The sequence below is a fragment of the Pseudophryne corroboree genome, chromosome 10 (assembly GCF_028390025.1).
Source record: "Pseudophryne corroboree isolate aPseCor3 chromosome 10, aPseCor3.hap2, whole genome shotgun sequence".
Classification (NCBI taxonomy): domain Eukaryota; kingdom Metazoa; phylum Chordata; class Amphibia; order Anura; family Myobatrachidae; genus Pseudophryne; species Pseudophryne corroboree.
In genome coordinates this window covers 157,925,462-157,949,458 of record NC_086453.1, presented here as the reverse complement: position 1 = coordinate 157,949,458, position 23,997 = coordinate 157,925,462, and the positions used below count along the sequence as shown (strand labels likewise).

At 45.8% G+C, this 23,997-nt stretch overlaps 1 protein-coding gene across 1 annotated transcript in view; it reads right to left on the bottom strand.

Annotated features, from left to right (window-relative positions):
* The window catches only part of GFY (golgi associated olfactory signaling regulator), a 387,029-nt gene that overhangs the window by 247,301 nt on the left and 115,731 nt on the right, over window positions 1–23,997 (bottom strand). Inside the window, exons 2-3 of the mRNA XM_063942895.1 lie at window positions 11,664–11,822; window positions 4,248–4,413 (exon numbers count right to left, since the gene is read on the bottom strand). Of these exons, the coding sequence (XP_063798965.1) occupies window positions 4,248–4,413; window positions 11,664–11,822 (325 nt within the window). The remainder of the gene's footprint in view (window positions 1–4,247; window positions 4,414–11,663; window positions 11,823–23,997) is intronic.

The following is a 23,997-nucleotide window of genomic DNA, read 5'->3' as shown; positions in this document are numbered from 1 at the left end:
CCACAGACACTCAGGGGCTAAAATCTGTCAGAAGGACACAGAAAGACTTGCCAGCTCACAAACTCAGTGCCAATTACTAAAATCCCTGTGTATGTAAATGCCTACAGAGACTTTTAGCACTTTTACACTGCCAAATTGTATAAATTGAGCACAATATACACTCTGCCCCCCCCCCCCCCCCCTTTTTCCCCCTGATACTTGTTTCAGAAGTGGAGGAGGACCAGCGTTTCTTCCCCTGCAGTCTGCCTGGAGAAAATGGCGCTGAGCAGTGTGCTGGCTGACTGAGGAAGCCCCGCCCCCTGTAATGGCACGTTTCTCCTCAGAAATTTTCGCAATAATTTTTATACTGGTGGGGGCGTAGGACTGTGCCACGGCATCATATGCTGCATTTAGCCAGTTTAGAGTAGGTTTCATGCTGCCCAGGGCGCCACCCAACCCCCCCCCCGCGCCCTGCACCCTGCTGTGCCTGTGTTATGGGTAGCATGCTCGCGCAGCGTTCCCGCCCGCTGCGCGGTACCTTTTTGCCGTCACGATGACCAGAGATCCTCTTCGGTAATACACTCACCTGTCTTCTGACTTCTGGCTCTGTTAGGGGGGTGACGGCGTGCTGTGGGAGTGAGCGCATAGCCGCAGCAAGTGTTCAGTACCCTTCAGGAGCTAATGGTGTCCTGTCAGCAAGAAGCAGAGCCATGAAACTATTCAGGAAGTTGGTTCCTACTTCTTCCCCTAAGTCCCACGAAGCAGGGAGACTGTTGCCAGCAGTCTGCCTGAAAATAAAAAACCTAACAAAGTCTTTTTAGTGAAACTCAGTAGAGCTACACTAGAGTGCGACCAGTCTACCTGGGCACATTTTCTAAACGGAGGTCTAGAGGAGGGGCATAGAGGGAGGAGCCAGTTCACACTCTGAAAAAGTCTTGAAGTGCCCATGGCTCCTGCAGAACCATCTATACCCCATGGTACTGAAGTGGACCCCAGCATCCTCTAGGACGTATGAGGAGAAAAAAAAAAAAACAGACATTGCCAGTAGCAGATTATAGGTGGGCGGTGTAGTCGACTGCCTACTGGCAAACAGACATTTCCAGTAGGCAGTCGACTACAGCGCCTTCTGGAAGAGCCGTCCCTGTACGTCAGGTGACGTCCACAACCAGAAAAGAGAGCATAACAGCAGAGCACATAGTCAGCGGTTTCTCTATCTCAGCAGAAATGTCACTGAATGGCTGAGGGACAATGGAGTAGGTGCCCCCTTCAGGGCTGGGAGCTTGGCAGCAACCGACTCCATTGTCTCTGGCTCTTCCGCCCCTGCACAGGTATACTGTATAATAAACAACTTCCTGGGGGAAACTGCATGTTTAATAGGATTGGAGTTACCAATCCTGGGATTGGATGCCGAAAAATCCCGAACAGCAGCTGTGGGATTGTATTTGTGGAATACATATCTTTTACCTGCAGACAGGATGCCGGCTGTCCGTATACCAACCGTGGTATCCCGTCTGTCGGAATCCCATCAGCGAGTCATTTTGCGGGCTTACAGCGCTCACCATGCTTCGGGACCCGGTTATATTCCCTCTCTGTTGGTGGCGTGAACCCACCAACCGAGTGGCAATAACCTTCGCTGGTCGGGATTCCGGCTGTCACCATTTCAGCAGCTGTCAGGATTCCAGCGTCAGTCTCCCGATCGCTGGGATCCCGAAAGGTTTGGCATCCTGTATTTGTGCCAAGGAGGGTGCTTGTCCAGGTTCAGGTTCAGGTTCGATACCTGGTGCATTTGTAAGCTGTGTAATGTATAATTTAAAGGAGAAATATAGGAATAAAAAATATGTATTGCTCAGATACAGTGGGGTATATTTATTAAGTTGAAATTTCAGGAAATCCAAATAAACATTTTCGTGGGATCCTGACAAAATGTAAGGATCCCCAGAATTAATAAGGACAGGACCACAACAGATATCTCCAATATCTGCCGCAGTCCCTTAATTTCCAACCACACAATAGCCTATTTCTATAAAGGCTGCTATGCTGTCAGATTTTGGTCCCAACAGCTAATGCCATGGAGATGGTTTTAGCTTAGTATAGTGTAAATATTTAAATCAGGAAAGAGTAATAGCTGAACCTTCCTTTACTAGAACAGTTTTATTGACCAGTGACATTTGTGAATCCTAATACACGTAGAGAAAAGTCCCAATAGAAACTTTTCGACCTTTGAAATTTAATTTAATTTGGCCATCAGAAAGGTCATGGCAATGGAGCTTGCTGATCAGCCAATAAGTGATCATTTTGCCCAAAATGTAAATACTATGATTTTAATTAAATACATGCTGGTAGGCCGTTTCATGAAACCCAAGGGATTGGCATCATAATAATCTGTTATTTAACTGTGAACCTAGAAGAATTTTCGTTCCGGACTGTTTTGACTGCAGAGTCAAACTTGAGAGTTGAAAATTACCTGGCTAGCAATTAGCTCCAAAACCAGTAGTGGTAGGGATTGCGGAGACATCGGCTTTTCAGAATATAGTATCTTGTGTTGAAACTCACTGTGTTTCAAATACATAATTAATCTGAGGCTTTAGGGGCACATTGATGAATATGTCCCAGAATCAAAAGTGAAATAACTAGTAGTGCATGTGGATCTTTTAAGATGTGTCAGTTAGTAATGATTACAAATTAACTCCAGCAAAGATGGACTGAATTTGTTAAACTCTGGTGTATAACAGACAGCTGGATATCTCCATGACCACAATTCAGACTTTGCTTTAAGTGCCAGCTTGCAGATACCTGGCATTTACCATTTAATGGCAATTTATATACACCACTTGGTAGAGGTGGAAAGTAGTGTTTGAGAATTTCATATTCCTGTGGTGGTTATCCATCCATTTTGTTAATTATTTGGTCCCTTCAGTGCACCAGGGATGTGCAGTCAGGGCAGAGCCTCACCTGTCATACTCCCTGTCAAACTCCTGAGATTTTATATAAAAACTATCAGAATAATACAAAGCAGATATAAATAACAAACATCTTCTTTATTTATTGTAATCCTTTTTATAGTTGACACTCACAAACTTTGTGGAGATCACCGGAGCTGCTTTGAGACAAGAGATGAGGCAGTAACAGCTCTGCCTTTCTACTACAGTCAGACACCGCTCTGCAAAGCTGGGGGCGGGGTCACACCACGAGCAGTAAAGCTGCACAGAAAGGGAGCTAAAAGAGGCATGGTTCTGAGTGTGGGGGTGTGCCTTGTACACTGACACTTGGATGTGTCATATGACCAGGAAGTGCACTGTAGTCTGAGCTCAGTCAGCAGCAGCAAGAGAAGACACAGGGATGCAGGTAGGAGACTCAATGGACACTGTAGTGGGGGGAGAGTTATGCTGGATACACATTAGAGGCTATAAAGTGAACGATGTGGCTGATACAGACACATCATTCATGATATTGCCTAGTGTATATGCACTATGTCCCTGACAATGCGTGCTTCCGCACCTTGTCAGCGACATAGCCCGTCGGCCATGCATGCATGCCCAACAGGTGACATTGCCAGACATCGCCAGCATGGCCCTCGCTCCTTTCCGCCAGTCACTCATGGCATCAGCAATTGTGTATGCACTTGCCGATGCCTGCCCTGCCGCTGACATTGCTTGTTACGCATGTCGTCTAGTGTGTACCCAGCTTTACAGTGAGTAGGGGTGAGACAGGCTCCCAGCATTTAGACCCATCCCCATGTGTGTCTCCACAGCCATTCACATCACTGGAGTGCACCCAACTCATACTTGCCCATATTCTGGCCGCCTCATCAAGGAGGAAGCAGCCAGCTCGGCATGATGGGGGGCATGGTGCGGCATTCTGGGGGTGTGGCGAAGGGAGAGGGTTATGCTATGTAGGGCCGGAACGGGGTAGTGTCACTGAAGTTGCATGCCTGAGATTACAGCTATTGTAAGGAACCGCCCCCCCCTCTCCTCCCCCCCTGTCTATGGGAGCTTGTGTTTGGCTGTGGATAACGGGGGTGCAGCGGCTGACCGGGAGACATGCCCTCTCTTCCGGGGGGCCGGGAGCGCCACCCAATTTTTGGGAGCCTCCATAAAAATGCACTAATATAGACATGGAGACTTCCTCAGTTCTTTCTAACAGGGAACTCAGTGTAATACAGCTGCCCACAATCACTGTTACAGATTTAAGACACACTGACATAGTGAAAGAAAAGAGTATTGTTTTATGTACTCTCACATACTGTTTAGAAAAATCACATTACTTACGTATAAGTAGTCCCTGGGAGAATTTTTCGAATTTGGCTACCATTCAGATTTTGTATGTTTGGTCCCACCTGATACACATAGTCCGCTGTTAGCGAAGGTTCCCCAAACACTGACATACACTGTGGCACGCTGAACTGGTCTGGGACAATGTAGGAGTCATTGTACCCTAAATGCAACAAATTTTGGAGTTTTATTAGACAGCATATCGTATATTGAACACTATCTAAATCAGCAGTGGGGAACCTTTGGCCCTCCAGCTGTTGTTCAACTACACATACCAGCATGCCTTGCTACAGTTTTGCTATTTAGCCATGCTAAAAACTGTTGCAGGGCATGCTGGGATGTGTACAGTAGTTCAGCAACAGCTGGAGGGCCGAAGGTTCCCCACCCCTGATCTAAATCATTGTACTGCATATCCAAGTCCAATATCAAATAATAATAAAAAAAAAAATGAAGTCAGTTACATGTGTTTGTGTTCCCAATTATATTACCAACACCACAATATCTAAATACATACACACAAATCTAGACAGGCCGACAAAAATATTTAATGTGTAAAAAAAGAACTGGGCTATTCAAATTAACTAAAGGTATGAACCATTTTAATTCAACTTCTGTTTCGAATATTAATGTATTTTTTGAGTGAAGATTTAAATTTCACTCAATGCAATGCTAGTTTATTGAATGGCCATTATGGGGCATATTTATGAAACCTTCGTCGGGGAAATCTGACGTTTTCACCGGAAAGAGAGCAGCAGTCAGGACTCCATTAAACTCAGCAGAACAGGAGGAGGAGATAAGGGGTGAAGAGAAGGGCGATGGGAGATGGTGCACGGCAAGAGCAAGAGAGCTTTGTGAAGAGTACAAGAGTAAATTGTGATGATAGCTGCTTCTGTATAGGAGCAGTGTAGCCATATAGAAGCATCTAACTGAACACAATGTGCCCAACTGAGACAGGCCCACAGTGTACATTTTAATGCATTGGGGGCACAGAGAATTCCTATGTAAATGGAATCCCAACGGGGGACCTGTTAGGTAACCTGGGCATAGTTTCCATTGCTTCTACAGGGGACATCCTAAAACACCCAATAAGGGAACAAAGTCCCCTTTCCAACAACATTAAGACCTGTGAAGGCATAACAAGGAAATATCTGACACCAGATACTGTACAATGCAAGCCATGCAATGACAGTATTGTTGAGAAGTGTTATCTGAAAACAGGTAGAAACCTTTGTTCATATGATGCTTGGAAGGAGTCACTATGGGGGTGCGTAACGCTACGCTAGTGGGTGTCACCCTTGGAGGAGGAGTCACTAAAATGCCAGCTCCCCCTTAGTGACTGGGAGCCAGGTGCTGCATTGTGACATCATGCAACACCCAGCTCCTGTCACTGAGGAGGAGTCGGCAGAGTCTAAGGGGGCTGCCCAGCATCTACGAGAATGCTGTGCTCACCTCTGGAGGGATGAGAACATGGGGCCGAGCCTTGAGACCTTCCTGTGAGGCCACTCCCCTTTTTGGTCATGCAGGGGCTCTATCTTGTGCTCCGGGTGTCACCAGACAAAGTGATGCTGCTGATGCTCAGTACGCTGCTCCTGCTACACGACATGTTCCAATGGCTAACTGGCATTCTGGTAAACCTGTAAAATTTAGATCTCAATAAGTTAATCTAATGTTTGGCACGTTTAGGGGGAATTAAATAGTTTTTTTCACAGGCAGTCAGCAGATGGCGACCAATGGACCTTTTCAATTGTAGCTCCATTCGAGGCTGGTGAGTTGAGATGTGTGAAAAGTGACCCATTTGAGCGCTCATATGGGACTTTTTGCGTTGTGCCCGTTAGTTTGATAGAGTTTAACAGCTTTATGCAGCTAAACCTGACCTCTCTGGACGCAATCAGGCACGCAAAACAATTAAGTTCCCCCCTTAGGGTGATACTTTAGTTCCCAAAATGTTTGCCTCTTACATTATTTGTCAGGGTCAGGTGACAGTAGAGTGAAAAGGCATGGGGTCACGTGATAGAGGGTGAAGAGGCATAGGGTAATGTGATAGTAGAGGATGCTTTAACTACATTTTCTAATGTATGAAAAGGTATGTAATGTATTAAAACCTTTCATACCCTTCTGTACCCAACTGCTGCTTGAAATAGGGAGCGGGTGTATGTTCAGAGATTACCAGCTGATATAAGCAACCAGCCCAAACTCTCCAGGGTGTGCTGTCTGTTCAGTCACTTGTGGATGCTGGGGAAATGGCTAGAGGTTTGCTTGTGCTGCCAATCAACCCGTGCTTCTGGGTCTCTGTCAGGCTGGTGTGCTGTTCAGCCAGGCACAGTTCGTTGCAAGCAGCCGCACAGATAACAGCTGATGGTCAAGTTGTAAGTCAGCACTGTCAATGAGCCCTGGGCCTTAAGTGGCTGGTTTGGTAGCATAGCAGTTAATCCGCTACTGGAGGTGTACATACAGGTAGTAATGTGTATGTCTGGTATATAGCAGAGTCCCCGCTTCCAGGTAAAGTGCATTTCTGTTCCTGCATGTAGACAGGTTCCTAGTAGAAGTAGAAAGCACTGGCAAAGGGGGAGGCATTGTCAAAGGGCAGATGCACTGGTAGAAAGGGGTGAGCGCTGGCAGGCAAGGGGTACTGGCAGAGGCATGTGGAGTGACTGGCAGCAAGGCACCAGCAAACAATTGGGGGGGGGGGGGGGGGGGTCGGCAGTGGCAGAGAAGGGAGGAGGTCCTGACACTTACCAGGACTGCTGTAAACATACAAATTCCATGGACTTCTCTCCCCTTTCTCCTGATTCTTTGGCTTATTGTTGTCCTTGCTGCTCTTGGTGGGATCCGGAGAGCACCCCCTCATAGCTGCCTCCCCCAGCTGTTGGATCCATGCTGCTGGTTCACACGCCCCAGAGGCCTAATTCAGAGATTGACAGGGAAAGCTAATCCCTTCTGATGTGCTGGTGGCTGCTGTACATGAGCTGCTGCTGGATGAGACTGTAATCCCTGCAATGCTCCTGACCACCCTGGGCACAGCGATGTCCCCTGCAGCACATAACAGGAGACAAGCATGCACCACACCCAGCAGCTGTCTAGTCACTGCTCTCACAGCCGCCAGGGCCCAGTAGTATTCACCCAGGCAGCACAGCACAATCACACTTGTGGCTGCCCTGAGACCATAATTAAGCCCCGTCAGCAGGGCCCCTGGGACCAACCAGGCCCTAAGAGTCCGCTGTGGCAGTATATCTGGAATTCTGCTACTGCTGTAAACCATAGGGAAGAATGGCTTATGCCAATTTCAGATGGCAATATCTATCGGAAACAAGCTCTGAAAATCTAAGCTTTCCAAAATTGGGTTAATCGCATCTTAGTGAATGAAACTTTAGTTAATGCTGGACATATCTGCAATATCTATGGCAAATTGGCAATACGGTCATAACATAGGGTCATTACTTAATTTTGCCATAACAGAGAAAACCGAATTCTTTCATAAATATCCCCAGATAATCTTCTGAAAAATGTGACCTGCTTACTAGCTCCTGGTATTGGAGGGAATCTTACAGGAGGTTACATTTTTATGGTTACTACAGGCAATGCTAAACAAGGCAAGACAAGGTACAAATTCATCTAGTCCACATACATCTAGCATTCTGGCACATTAAATAGCCCTACTAGTCACGCCATGCTGTGACATGTTTTCGTAGCACAAGCGTCTTTTCGGGTGACTTTTTCCATTAAATGCCTCTTATTCAAAAATGATGCTAATAGGATGCACGAGCAGCTTATGCCGATTAAAAGGATATGCGGCATGCCTATATTCTGTATGCGACCGCATCTATATCTGCATATGAAATGCTACTCTAAAGTGTTTCCTTAGAAAACACCAGTGGCAAACGCAGAAATTCTAGAGAGGGGTTCCCAAATGCAATCCACAATTTCCCACCCTGTGGGACATTGGAGCCAGTGCGGGAGTTGGGGGGGGAGGCTAGCGGCAGAATAACCTAGTAACAACCCTGGACATTAAATGTAAGCATTATTGTTTTCATACACTGGATACTGTATGGAATACAGTATTAATATTTAACACTATAGGTGGTCTACAGTATAGGCTTTAAACAAAGCATAATAAATACACAAACATAATAGAACCAGTACTGCACCAAGCACACATTCTCCCACCTCATGGTAAGGCTCCTGTCTCTCTTCCTCCTGGTGGCTACTCTCTGGTCCAGTGCACTAATTAAGGACTCTGATCCAAACACACAGCAAACTTGGTGAAAGAAGCTGCTACCACTGGGCATGTGCAGCAGCTCTGCTCTGTCCCATAAACTGCATGATGTGGCGCCAGCTCTAGTAATAATATATACCATTGCTACTGTTGTCATAATTTGAGCCACTTGTCAAGAGGAGGGAGATTTCTGGGCAACTGGACCCCCCCCCCCCCCTGTGTTTGCCTATGAACACCAACATACCATTTCATATGCAGATACAGTAGCAGATGCACACAGAACATAGGTATGCCACAAATCATTTTAATAAGCAGAGTTTGCTTGTGCATCAGATTATCATATTTATGTCAATCAAAGACACCAGATGCTAACGGAGTTGCAGGGGACCTGTCGGCTCACTCAGGCCAGGCATCTTCCGCTGCGTGGCATATTGAGAAAAGATGTATGAGGACACCTCTGTAACTTTAATGCCTAAACACCACATGAAGCTAAGGTGGACTGTGTCTGGAGCTTATTGCCTCCTCCTAAAGCTGACAGTTTTCTATGGGACCAGCAGCACAGACTCAAGGTCTTCTCATGGTGCAATTGTAGTTCAGCCAGAGGCATTGGAATGGGTGGGGCAAGGGAGCAGCTTGCCCCCTCAAACATGAGAGGCGCCGGCCAATGTACACAGGAGGAACGATGTGCGGTCAGTTTAAAGACCGCACATCACAACCTCCATGCAGCGCAGGGACTAGGCAACGGCACTCCCCCACCCCTAACTCACAGCAGAGCAGTGCCAAACTGCCACGTGTTTTGGGGGCATGGCCTAATGCTGAAGAGTGCCAGCCTCCATGAGAGACCTGTGGCTGTGCTGTTGTGTATTCAGGACAAGTACAATAGTGTCTCTCACTGTCTCTCCCTGTTCCACTCTCTCTTTTCTCTCACCCTAACACTCTCGCTCCTCTCTCTCCCTAAAAGTCTCTCTACACACTCTCCCTAACACACTCTCTCTTCGCTCCCCTCCAACACTCTTGCTCGCCTCTAACACTCTCGCTTCTATCTTTCTCTCCTTAACACCCTCTCCTCTTGCTCCTCTTGACATTGTTTCTCTGACACTGTCCCTTTCTCTCCCTCACTCTACCTGACACTTAGTCTCTCTCCTCCTTCCTTTCCCTAACCGCCTCCCTCTTTCTTCCCACCTCCTCCCCACCAGGGTGCCATCTCTATTTTGTCCCTGTAGTAACGCCTACTCCTGCCCGGTGGGTCTGCCCCCAGGGGGATCCAAATGAGGATCTACCTTGCCCATAAATGTTCTGACGCCCGAGTTCAGCCCCAGTTTAGCTCTGTCCAGGGGCCCAAAGCATGTAATGAGTCAAACTGACTCATTACATGCCGCTGTGTGCTGCGGGCAACCGCTGCCCGCAGCACACAGCCACACGGAGAGGAGAGGAGCGCAGCGGCACGGGGGTAAGGAGGAGGAGGAAGGTGGAGGAGGGAGCCGCAGCAGTGCTTTGTTACTGGTGGATGCGCTGCTGCCCCTCTGCTTCACTATAGGCTGTCTTCCGAGAACAGCCTATAGTGAAGCAGAGGGGCAGCAGCGCCTCCACCAACAACACAGCGCTGCTGCGGCTCCCCCCTCCTCCTTCTCTACTGCCCGGGAATCGTCAGAAGCTGCACCGAGGAGCCTGAGCCAGCGGAGAGGGTAAGTTTCTTTCTCTCTCTCTTTCTCCTGCCGCAATGTGTAAAAAGGGGGAATCTGCCTGCCGCTATGTGTAAAAAGGGGGAATCTGCCTGCCGCTATGTGTAAAAATGGGGAATCTGCCTGCCGCAATGTGTAAAAAGGGGGAATCTGCCTGCCGCAATGTGTAAAAAGGGGGAATCTGCCTTCCGCAATGTGTAAAAAGGGGGAATCTGCCTGCCGCAATGTGTAAAAAGGGGGAATCTGCCTGCCGCTATGTGTGAAAATGGGGAATCTGCCTGCCGCAATGTGTAAAAAGGGGGAATCTGCCTGCCGCAATGTGTAAAAAGGGGGAATCTGCCTGCCGCAATGTGTAAAAAGGGGGAATCTGCCTGCCGCAATGTGTAAAAAGGGGGAATCTGCCTGCCGCAATGTGTAAAAAGGGGGAATCTGCCTTCCGCAATGTGTAAAAAGGGGGAATCTGCCTTCCGCAATGTATAAAAAGGGGGAATCTGCCTGCCGTAATGTGTAAAAAGGGGGACGCTGTCTACCGTAATGTGTAACAAGGGCACGCTGTCTAATGTATAAAAAGGGGACGCTGTCTGCCGTTATGTGTAAAAAGGGGACGCTGTCTGCCGTAATGTGTAAAAAGGGGACGCTGTCTGCCGTAATGTGTAAAAAGGGGGACGCTGTCTGCCGTAATGTGTAAAAAGCGTATGTTGTCTGCTGCTATGTGTAACAAGGGCACACTGTCTGCCGTTATGTGTAAAAAGGGGGACGCTGTCTGCCGTAATGTGTAAAAACAGGAATCTGTCCGCCGTAAGGTGTAAAAGGGTCTCTACCTGGTGTAGTGGTGCTACTGTGCGGCGTAATTTGAATAATGGAGACTACTGTGCACCATTTTATGAATCGGTATTATTTTGTGGCCACACCCCTTCCCCACGAAGCCACGCCACTATGTATTTTTGCGCGCGGCTACGGCGCGCCCCCTGTTTTGCATGCAGGGGTGGGGCTCCGATGCAGTTTCTTGCACACAGTGCTAAAATGTCTAGTTACGGCACTGTTGCTAGGTATCCATTTCTCTGGCCCTGAGCAGGTCCCCCTCACCAGATCCTCCCCAGGGGTGAGGGGGTGGACTTGGATGGGATGGGGGGGGGGGTCCCCAAAGCATTTTGTCGCACCTGGGCCCACCGCTCGCTAGTTCCGCCACTATCACATTCTGTTAATATTCTATGTTAAGTTTAAATCCAGCATTCAACTGATGTTTTCTTATACTTTAACACCACTTAACTGGCATGGTGAGATTTCATGCAACTGCGTCATCCCACCATGTCCCCCCGTTTTTGACGAGGAGATCCATTATACAGATGTACATAATATAAATGTTTAAATATTTAAAAAAAAATACTTTTTCAACTTTAATAACATAAAGGTTAAAAAACAAAATGTTTTTAACGCTTTTGAAGGGAAAAAATCGTCAGTTAAGTGGTTTAATAATAATGAATGTAGACAAAAAACAAAATCTACTGTTGTGTTCACCTGCAACTTTGATCTGAATCTCTATTAGTGAAGTCTTCCTCACAGCCACTGATGGATTTAAAGCCTGTAACATCCAATTCTCATACAGGCAGTAAGCCGGCTTCAGCCAGATGACTGTAGATAGAACTGTATTTTCAGAAAATATGTCAATTTTGTAGTCTGAGGAGAAAATTACAAATGTAAAATTAAAACGCATTTTTTTAGGAAAATATACAGACAAGTTAAATATGGTTGAAAAAGAAGAACTCCACAACATAGGTGCAATGCTCTGTATTGTAAAGGGGATGCAGACCTCATTATGTACAAAGTGCCATAAGCATTCTGAATCTAGTTCAACATTTTAGGTGCAATCAGTAAAACAGACTAATGAAGTCTAAAAGATGAGGGGGGGGGGGGAATCCCTCCATACATAGCTGTCCTTTTCCAATACGGTACGAGAATTACACATTAAACGGTCCACTGGGGTCCAGCTTTTCCTGTACAGTGTAACTGTCAATGAAGCCAAAGCTTTGCAATACTGCATTTGCCAAAAATAACAGGACACATTTTTAATCAATGTTTGACCACCTTTTTTGGTAAAAATAGGGTGGATTTTAAACTTGTGCAAACTACACATTACATGGGTGACCCAGTGGTTATAGTACAGAATAATTGGAGACTTTGGGGCCTATTTATCATCCAAGGATGCGGATGGCATGTGATAAAATCGCCCAAACTCGCACTGCGATAATTAATTACATTGCAGGGATGTATCAATTATCGCATGCATCGCTGATTAGAGATGAGCGGGTTCGGTTTCTCTGAATCCGAACCCGCCAGAACTTCATGTTTTTTTCACGGGTCCGAGCGACTCGGATCTTCCCGCCTTGCTCGGTTAACCCGAGCGCGCCCGAACGTCATCATGACGCTGTCGGATTCTCGCGAGGCTCGGATTCTATCGCGAGACTCGGATTCTATATAAGGAGCCGCGCGTCGCCGCCATTTTCACACGTGCATTGAGATTGATAGGGAGAGGACGTGGCTGGCGTCCTCTCCGTTTAGAATTAGAATAGATTAGAGAGACACTTGATTTACTAATTTTGGGGAGCATTAGGAGTACTCAGTAGTGTACAGTGCAGAGTTTTGCTGATAGTGACCAGTGACCACCACTTTTATTTATAATCCGTTCTCTGCCTGAAAAAAGCGATACACAGCACACAGTGACTCAGTCACATACCATATCTGTGTGCACTGCTCAGGCTCAGGCCAGTGTGCTGCATCATCTATTATCTATCTATATATAATATTATATATATCTGTCTGACTGCTCAGCTCACACAGCTTATAATTGTGGGGGAGACTGGGGAGCACTACTGCAGTGCCAGTTATAGGTTATAGCAGGAGCCAGGAGTACATAATATATTATATAGTGAGTGACCACCAGACACACAGTGCAGTTTATTTAATATATCCGTTCTCTGCCTGAAAAAAGCGATACACACAGTGACTCAGTCAGTCACATACCATATCTGTGTGCACTGCTCAGGCCAGTGTGCTGCATCATCTATATATATTATATATCTGTCTGACTGCTCAGCTCACACAGCTTATAATTGTGGGGGAGACTGGGGAGCACTACTGCAGTGCCAGTTATAGGTTATAGCAGGAGCCAGGAGTACATAATATTATATTAAAATTAAACAGTGCACACTTTTGCTGCAGGAGTGCCACTGCCAGTGTGACTAGTGACCAGTGACCTGACCACCAGTATATAATATTAGTAGTATACTATCTCTTTATCAACCAGTCTATATTAGCAGCAGACACAGTACAGTGCGGTAGTTCACGGCTGTGGCTACCTCTGTGTCGGCACTCGGCAGCCCGTCCATAATTGTATATACCACCTAACCGTGGTTTTTTTTTCTTTCTTTATACATACATATTAGTTACGAGTATACTATCTCTTTATCAACCAGTCTATATATTAGCAGCAGACACAGTACAGTGCGGTAGTTCACGGCTGTGGCTACCTCTGTGTCGGCACTCGGCAGCCCGTCCATAATTGTATATACCACCTAACCGTGGTTTTTTTTTCTTTCTTTATACATACATACTAGTTACGAGTATACTATCTCTTTATCAACCAGTCTATATATTAGCAGCAGACACAGTACAGTGCGGTAGTTCACGGCTGTGGCTACCTCTGTGTCGGCACTCGGCAGCCCGTCTATAATTGTATAAACCACCTAACCGTGGTTTTTTTTTCTTTCTTTATACATACATACTAGTTACGAGTATACTATCTCTTTATCAACCAGTCTATATATTAGCAGCAGACACAGTACAGTGCGGTAGTTCACGGCTGTGGCTACCTCTGTGTCGGCACTCGGCAGCCCGTCCATAATTGTATATACCACCTAACCGTGGTTTTTTTTTCTTTCTTTATACATACATACTAGTTACGAGTATACTATCTCTTTATCAACCAGTCTATATATTAGCAGCAGACACAGTACAGTGCGGTAGTTCACGGCTGTGGCTACCTCTGTGTCGGCACTCGGCAGCCCGTCCATAATTGTATATACCACCTAACCGTGGTTTTTTTTTCTTTCTTTATACATACATACATACTAGTTACGAGTATACTATCTCTTTATCAACCAGTCTATATATTAGCAGCAGACACAGTACAGTGCGGTAGTTCACGGCTGTGGCTACCTCTGTGTCGGCACTCGGCAGCCCGTCCATAATTGTATATACCACCTAACCGTGGTTTTTTTTTCTTTCTTTATACATACATACTAGTTACGAGTATACTATCTCTTTATCAACCAGTCTATATATTAGCAGCAGACACAGTACAGTGCGGTAGTTCACGGCTGTGGCTACCTCTGTGTCGGCACTCGGCAGCCCGTCCATAATTGTATATACCACCTAACCGTGTTTTTTTTTTTTCTTTCTTTATACATACATACTAGTTACGAGTATACTATCTCTTTATCAACCAGTCTATATATTAGCAGCAGACACAGTACAGTGCGGTAGTTCACGGCTGTGGCTACCTCTGTGTCGGCACTCGGCAGCCCGTCCATAATTGTATACTAGTATCCAATCCATCCATCTCCATTGTTTACCTGAGGTGCCTTTTAGTTGTGCCTATTAAAATATGGAGAACAAAAATGTTGAGGTTCCAAAATTAGGGAAAGATCAAGATCCACTTCCACCTCGTGCTGAAGCTGCTGCCACTAGTCATGGCCGAGACGATGAAATGCCAGCAACGTCGTCTGCCAAGGCCGATGCCCAATGGCATAGTACAGAGCATGTCAAAACCAAAACACCAAATATCAGTAAAAAAAGGACTCCAAAACCTAAAATAAAATTGTCGGAGGAGAAGCGTAAACTTGCCAATATGCCATTTACCACACGGAGTGGCAAGGAACGGCTGAGGCCCTGGCCTATGTTCATGGCTAGTGGTTCAGCTTCACATGAGGATGGAAGCACTCAGCCTCTCGCTAGAAAACTGAAAAGACTCAAGCTGGCAAAAGCACCGCAAAGAACTGTGCGTTCTTTGAAATCCCAAATCCACAAGGAGAGTCCAATTGTGTCGGTTGCGATGCCTGACCTTCCCAACACTGGACGTGAAGAGCATGCGCCTTCCACCATTTGCACGCCCCCTGCAAGTGCTGGAAGGAGCACCCGCAGTCCAGTTCCTGATAGTCAGATTGAAGATGTCAGTGTTGAAGTACACCAGGATGAGGAGGATATGGGTGTTGCTGGCGCTGGGGAGGAAATTGACCAGGAGGATTCTGATGGTGAGGTGGTTTGTTTAAGTCAGGCACCCGGGGAGACACCTGTTGTCCGTGGGAGGAATATGGCCGTTGACATGCCAGGTGAAAATACCAAAAAAATCAGCTCTTCGGTGTGGAGGTATTTCACCAGAAATGCGGACAACAGGTGTCAAGCCGTGTGTTCCCTTTGTCAAGCTGTAATAAGTAGGGGTAAGGACGTTAACCACCTCGGAACATCCTCCCTTATACGTCACCTGCAGCGCATTCATAATAAGTCAGTGACAAGTTCAAAAACTTTGGGTGACAGCGGAAGCAGTCCACTGACCAGTAAATCCCTTCCTCTTGTAACCAAGCTCACGCAAACCACCCCACCAACTCCCTCAGTGTCAATTTCCTCCTTCCCCAGGAATGCCAATAGTCCTGCAGGCCATGTCACTGGCAAGTCTGACGAGTCCTCTCCTGCCTGGGATTCCTCCGATGCATCCTTGCGTGTAACGCCTACTGCTGCTGGCGCTGCTGTTGTTGCCGCTGGGAGTCGATGGTCATCCCAGAGGGGAAGTCGTAAGCCCACTTGTACTACTTCCAGTAAGCAATTGACTGTTCAACAGTCCTTTGCGAGGAAGATGAAATATCACAGCAGTCATCCTACTGCAAAGCGGATAACTGAGTCCTTGACAACTATGTTGGTGTTAGACGTGCGTCCGGTATCCGCCGTTAGTTCACAGGGAACTAGACAATTTATTGAGGCAGTGTGCCCCCGTTACCAAATACCATCTAGGTTCCACTTCTCTAGGCAGGCGATACCGAGAATGTACACGGACGTCAGAAAAAGACTCACCAGTCTCCTAAAAAATGCAGTTGTACCCAATGTCCACTTAACCACGGACATGTGGACAAGTGGAGCAGGGCAGGGTCAGGACTATATGACTGTGACAGCCCACTGGGTAGATGTATGGACTCCCGCCGCAAGAACAGCAGCGGCGGCACCAGTAGCAGCATCTCGCAAACGCCAACTCTTTCCTAGGCAGGCTACGCTTTGTATCACCGCTTTCCAGAATACGCACACAGCTGAAAACCTCTTATGGCAACTGAGGAAGATCATCGCGGAATGGCTTACCCCAATTGGACTCTCCTGTGGATTTGTGGCATCGGACAACGCCAGCAATATTGTGTGTGCATTAAATATGGGCAAATTCCAGCACGTCCCATGTTTTGCACATACCTTGAATTTGGTGGTGCAGAATTTTTTAAAAAACGACAGGGGCGTGCAAGAGATGCTGTCGGTGGCCAGAAAAATTGCGGGACACTTTCGGCGTACAGGCACCACGTACAGAAGACTGGAGCACCACCAAAAACTACTGAACCTGCCCTGCCATCATCTGAAGCAAGAAGTGGTAACGAGGTGGAATTCAACCCTCTATATGCTTCAGAGGTTGGAGGAGCAGCAAAAGGCCATTCAAGCCTATACAATTGAGCACGATATAGTAGGTGGAATGCACCTGTCTCAAGTGCAGTGGAGAATGATTTCAACGTTGTGCAATGTTCTGATGCCCTTTGAACTTGCCACACGTGAAGTCAGTTCAGACACTGCCAGCCTGAGTCAGGTCATTCCCCTCATCAGGCTTTTGCAGAAGAAGCTGGAGGCATTGAAGAAGGAGCTAAAAGGGAGCGATTCCGCTAGGCATGTGGGACTTGTGGATGCAGCCCTTAATTCGCTTAACAAGGATTCACGGGTGGTCAATCTGTTGAAATCAGAGCACTACATTTTGGCCACCGTGCTCGATCCTAGATTTAAAGCCTACCTTGGATCTCTCTTTCCGGCAGACACAGGTCTGCTGGGGTTGAAAGACCTGCTGGTGACAAAATTGTCAAGTCAAGCGGAACGCGACCTGTCAACATCTCCTCCTTCACATTCTCCCGCAACTGGGGGTGCGAGGAAAAGGCTCAGAATTCCGAGCCCACCCGCTGGCGGTGATGCAGGGCAGTCTGGAGCGACTGCTGATGCTGACATCTGGTCCGGACTGAAGGACCTGACAACGATTACGGACATGTCGTCTACTGTCACTGCATATGATTCTCTCAACATTGATAGAATGGTGGAGGATTATATGAGTGACCGCATCCAAGTAGGCACGTCACACAGTCCGTACTTATACTGGCAGGAAAAAGAGGCAATTTGGAGGCCCTTGCACAAACTGGCTTTATTCTACCTAAGTTGCCCTCCCACAAGTGTGTACTCCGAAAGAGTGTTTAGTGCCGCCGCTCACCTTGTCAGCAATCGGCGTACGAGGTTACATCCAGAAAATGTGGAGAAGATGATGTTCATTAAAATGAATTATAATCAATTCCTCCGCGGAGACATTGACCAGCAGCAATTGCCTCCACAAAGTACACAGGGAGCTGAGATGGTGGATTCCAGTGGGGACGAATTGATAATCTGTGAGGAGGGGGATGTACACGGTGATATATCGGAGGGTGAAGATGAGGTGGACATCTTGCCTCTGTAGAGCCAGTTTGTGCAAGGAGAGATTAATTGCTTCTTTTTTGGGGGGGGTCCAAACCAACCCGTCATATCAGTCACAGTCGTGTGGCAGACCCTGTCACTGAAATGATGGGTTGGTTAAAGTGTGCATGTCCTGTTTTGTTTATACAACATAAGGGTGGGTGGGAGGGCCCAAGGACAATTCCATCTTGCACCTCTTTTTTCTTTTCTTTTTCTTTGCATCATGTGCTGATTGGGGAGGGTTTTTTTGGAAGGGACATCCTGCGTGACACTGCAGTGCCACTCCTAGATGGGCCCGGTGTTTGTGTCGGCCACTAGGGTCGCTAATCTTACTCACACAGTCAGCTACCTCATTGCGCCTCTTTTTTTCTTTGCGTCATGTGCTGTTTGGGGAGGGTTTTTTGGAAGGGACATCCTGCGTGACACTGCAGTGCCACTCCTAGATGGGCCCGGTGTTTGTGTCGGCCACTAGGGTCGCTAATCTTACTCACACAGCTACCTCATTGCGCCTCTTTTTTTCTTTGCGTCATGTGCTGTTTGGGGAGGGTTTTTTGGAAGGGACATCCTGCGTGACACTGCAGTGCCACTCCTAGATGGGCCCGGTGTTTGTGTCGGCCACTAGGGTCGCTAATCTTACTCACACAGCTACCTCATTGCGCCTCTTTTTTTCTTTGCGTCATGTGCTGTTTGGGGAGGGTTTTTTGGAAGGGACATCCTGCGTGACACTGCAGTGCCACTCCTAGATGGGCCCGGTGTTTGTGTCGGCCACTAGGGTCGCTTATCTTACTCACACAGCGACCTCGGTGCAAATTTTAGGACTAAAAATAATATTGTGAGGTGTGAGGTATTCAGAATAGACTGAAAATGAGTGTAAATTATGGTTTTTGAGGTTAATAATACTTTGGGATCAAAATGACCCCCAAATTCTATGATTTAAGCTGTTTTTTAGTGTTTTTTGAAAAAAACACCCGAATCCAAAACACACCCGAATCCGACAAAAAAAATTCGGTGAGGTTTTGCCAAAACGCGTTCGAACCCAAAACACGGCCGCGGAACCGAACCCAAAACCCGAAAAATTTCAGGCGCTCATCTCTATCGCAGATACTGCCTTGTCGACCCCCCGTAGGATAATATACTCACATCCAGGGAGCCTGTCCATGCTGCTCCTGCTGGGCTGCCGTGCACCGCATCCTGTGTGCTGTGGTGACCCCGGTGCTTTAAAGCGCGCTGCCACTTTGCAGCATCACTTTACTGCACCGGGGTCACAGCGCAGTATATGGGGGATCCGGCACACGGCAGCACTCACCAGAGCAGCAGACACAGGCTCCCTGGACTGGTAAGTATGTGTTTTTTTTTTTTTTTTTTTTTTACACTTTGATCAGCATGTGTCCATCAGACAATTTATTAACTTATTTACTAATCATGGCATCTTTATCCAGTTTGTCTGAAGTATCACGGTTGTTTATTAAGGAATCGCCACAAAGTTTACACCCCTAAGGTAGCGCTTTCTCCTGAATCCAAAAATACAAACCAAATCACTTTAATCTGCCTTATGTTTCAAGTTACGGCAAAAACTTAAAAACACTAGTTTCAATCAATATTATAGCCCACATTTTTTAAGGTGCTTAACAAAAGGTATACATTATTACTACTCACAAAATCAGTAAGGTACTCTGTTTCATAGTGGAGAAAAAAAAATCATGAAGTTGACGTTCAATTACTGTTGCACTGCATAGTGCATACATAATTCACACAAGAAACCATGAAATTTAAAAAGTTAAACATAACTTGAGTCCATAACTTAAGTTGAGTCAAACAGATTATCTTTCCCTTGTTTTGAACCTGTTATAATGGTCTGTAATTTTCCTTAAAATGTCAGCAGATAGTGCCTTCCAGTACTTCCTTGGTTAGTGGGCACTTCCGTTACACAGGGAATGTGGATAAAAGGAACAAAACACTAAAGGCCAGGACAACACATTTGTTGATTGGTTTCGTTTCATGAAGTATACCAGCACATCTTGTTCCTCCTCATTACATTGAATGATATACCCAATGTATCAGATGTTATCATACACTGCTGCTATGTATGTTCCAGGTTGCAGATCACAGTCACAAAAAATGTAGACAAAAGTGGTCATAGTGACACTAAAGGGGTTATGCAATTAGCCACAGTAAATTAACGCGGCTATTTGTCCCACCAGGGGCTATCCAATTAGCCTGTAAAGCTGTTGCTCATGCAGGCTTATCAGGGATTTTGTTTCACCTGCCTCAGGCAGGCGAAACCAAATCCATGGAAACGGGGCTGTCTCTACCAAAAACACACAGGTTTCTTTCACTGAGCCTGTGTGTTTTGGGGAGAACTTTTTTTTTTTCTTTTACAGATGACCAAATTGGATAAACTATAAAAAAAAATATGGATGAATCATCAGGAAAAATCGCCCAATGTAATTTTACCTGTAATTGGATATCCCCCAGACTGTGGTTCCTGCTGTCTTCATGTCATCTTAAGACAATCGGAATATCATAACCAATAGGCCGAAATTGGTGATGAGCAAGTGTTCCTATCACAGTCTTTGCTGTTTCTAGAAGGCAATGCAGCTTGGTTTTGCAGTCTTGTATTTCATTTTGTGACACATAGAAAAACTTTATGCCATGTATCTTTTCAGCCAAGCTATACAGGTCCAAAGGTGTCAAGATATTATGAGTTTCCACTGCTTGTAGACTGGTGTGGGTGGCTAGACGTTTACTAGCACCATGACTAAAGTAGTGAACATACTCCAATTTTAGTAATAGTTCTGCTAAGTGTTTTATAACTACCGTAAAGAAGGCATAGTTATGGCTACAGGTATCACTTATAAACACACAGACTCACAAAGTTTAAAGTGTGTCACAATCATTTTGCCTAAAGAGAAAAAAAAAAAAAAAGATGTAGCTTGCCTCGTGGCAAGTGTGCCCACAAATGCACGCCAATGGAAGCCTATGGAGCGAACGCCAGCTGTGATCAGTCACAGCACATCGCATTCGCACTATTCTGTGATGCGTATGCTATGTGCAGTGGCGCAGAGAGAGCGGGGGAGAGGATACAAATTGCCTGGGCCCAAGTCCAATGGAGGGGCCCAGTGGGGGTGGGGGGTGGCCCACCCAGGAAGTTGTTGTACCAGGGCCCATGATTTCTCTTGGCAGCCCTGGCTGTGTGCATGCATCGCAGCATAGATGAGCCTAGCTCTGTCTGTATACAGTAAATGGGTGAAGTGAAGCTTGTAAAGTGTCCCAGTGGAATCCTTGAATTTCATCCTGACACAAATTAATAATTTTATGCACGGAATTGTTCCACATTACTAGTGATTGTAACCAATTTACTTTGATCAGTGTGGACCCACTGCTTATAAACAATTGTGTCATCATCCATGTCACTATCACAAAAAAAATGTTCAACTATTTTCTGAAGTGCTTCCAGACCTGGACATTTATCACATCGATGACGCATACAAGATTTTGAGACTGAAGAACAAACAAGGATTTAATTTAGGTCTTTCTAGTCCATCTTTAGGGGTAGAGCAGCAACCAATATTTTTTTTACATTTTGGCGAGTTTGCAAACACACACAGAATGCCTACCTCTTGCAGCTAACTAACACACCATGTAGGTTGTACGGAACTAACCTTAGACAATCCAACTTGAATGTCTGGAAAACAGTATTTGAAAGCAAGACAATGGGGTAAATTTACTAAGATGGGAGTTCTATTTAGTATGAGATGTTGCCCATAGCATCCAATCAGATTCCATGTACTATCTTCTAGAAGGGGCTAGGTAAATGAGAAGTAGAATCTGATTGGTTGCTATGGGCAACATCTCATACTAAGTAGAACTCCCATCTTAGTAAATTTACCCCAATGCTCTTTCAAGTTTATTAGTGTGGTGTATGTGTGTCTTGCTGGAAGGTTACAACAGATCTTATTTTTTTGTTTGTGTTAGTTGGCATATGAATCTCTTTCTGCATTTCTTGGTTTCCTGTAGTTCTCCAGTAAAGAAGCATGCAACAATCACTATGTCCTGTTTACATAAAAAACTCTTATTGAAATATGTCACAGATTTAACACTGGCGACGAGGATTAAACTCTTCTGCATTGCTCCAGGGATCAGTGGAGCACCAGTGGGCTGACACAGCACAACTGTGGGGTGCGCAAAGGAGCAACTCATTCAGACTGCCAGCACCACCTAACTTGAATAAAAGGAGCACGTGAGTTATATCTTTCATTTTCTAAAGGAAGGGGGACAAAGTATAAAGGAAAAATGTCAGGATATATTGGCACAATAGCTGCATTTGATGGTTCTATAGAGGACTGGGCTACATATATTGAGAGTGGAATTGTATTGTTCAGCTAATTCAGAGCTAGGAGACAAGAAGGTACCGGTCTCACTCAGTGTAATAGGTGCCCAAACATACAGTTTGCTGAGGAGTGTAATAGCACCTGAGAAGCCAGCCAACAAGTCATTTACTGACATTGTGGACATTTTACAAAAGCACTTAAACCACAAACCATTAGTGATTGCTGAAAGATTCAGGTTTCACAGAAGGAATCAATCTGAAAGTGAAAGCATTTCTATAGACATGGCAGAGCTGAGGAAGTTATCTGAACACTGCATTTGGAGCAGGGTTATCAGATGCTTTAAGAGACCATTTAGTATGTGGGCTGAAAAGAGCAAGTATACAAAATAAATTGCTGGCTGAGCCTGACCTTAGAGCGAGCACTGTCCATAGCTATTTCAATGGAGGGATGCATCAGAATTGCAACAAATGAGACCAAAATGTACTCCTAATCCAGTTCATTGGTATTAGAGAGAGTCCTGTGTTTGCTGTGCCAGTCAGTGCTAGTTTAAAGACAACGTGTGTAGAAATTGTAAGAAAAGAGGCCATATTGAAAGGGTGTGCCAGTCGAGGAAAACACCAAACCACTTGCAAGTATCCAAAGCTCCCGGAAAAAATTTACATCCCAGGTGCATAAGGCAGCAGACAATGAGTCAGACTCTACTGATAGTACAGGTACAGAAAAAGGGTTATGCAGCCTAGAGATGCACTCTATGACGGCAAAAGAGCGTCAAGTGATTTGGGTCACTTTGAAAGTAGCAGGTATTGACTTAAAAATGGAATTAGATACAGGGTCTGCTCTGTCAGTGCTAAATGCAGGCGATTACAAATGTCTGTTTGCTGCCATTCCTTTAAAGAAAACATTCATAACACTCTGCACATATACGGGTGAACCGGTGTCCCCATTGGGAAAAATAAAAGTTTATGTGAAATACAAAGGTAATACCCATAAGATGTATTTGTACATACTTCCACAGGGTGGACCGGCATTATTAAGCCGCAAATGGATAAGGAAAATCCAACTTGATTGGCATTCCATTCACAGGCTACAATCTACTGCATCTGATGTACAGATGGGTCCACGGTTATCTTGACTAGTTTTCTGCACCTATGCACAGCATGATTTATTGGCATAAACCATTCATCTATTGTTCTCAGCTGCAATACAATACAGAGAACAATACAGCAGGGGATTAAGTCATTACAGCAGGGGATTAAGTCAGATTGGCCAGTCTCAGTTAATCATATTAAAAGCAGTGATGAGCACCGGAAATTTTTCGGGTTTTGTGTTTTGGTTTTGGGTTCGGTTCCGCGGCCGTGTTTTGGGTTCGAACGCGTTTTGGCAAAACCTCACCGAATTTTTTTTGTCGGATTCGGGTGTGTTTTGGATTCGGGTGTTTTTTTCAAAAAACCCTAAAAAACAGTTTAAATCATAGAATTTGGGGGTCATTTTGATCCCAAAGTATTATTAACCTCAATAACCATAATTTCCACTCATTTCCAGTCTATTCTGAATACCTCACACCTCACAATATTATTTTTAGTCCTAAAATTTGCACCGAGGTCGCTGGATGACTAAGCTAAGCGACCCTAGTGGCCGACACAAACACCTGGCCCATCTAGGAGTGGCACTGCAGTGTCACGCAGGATGTCCCTTCCAAAAAACCCTCCCCAAACAGCACATGACGCAAAGAA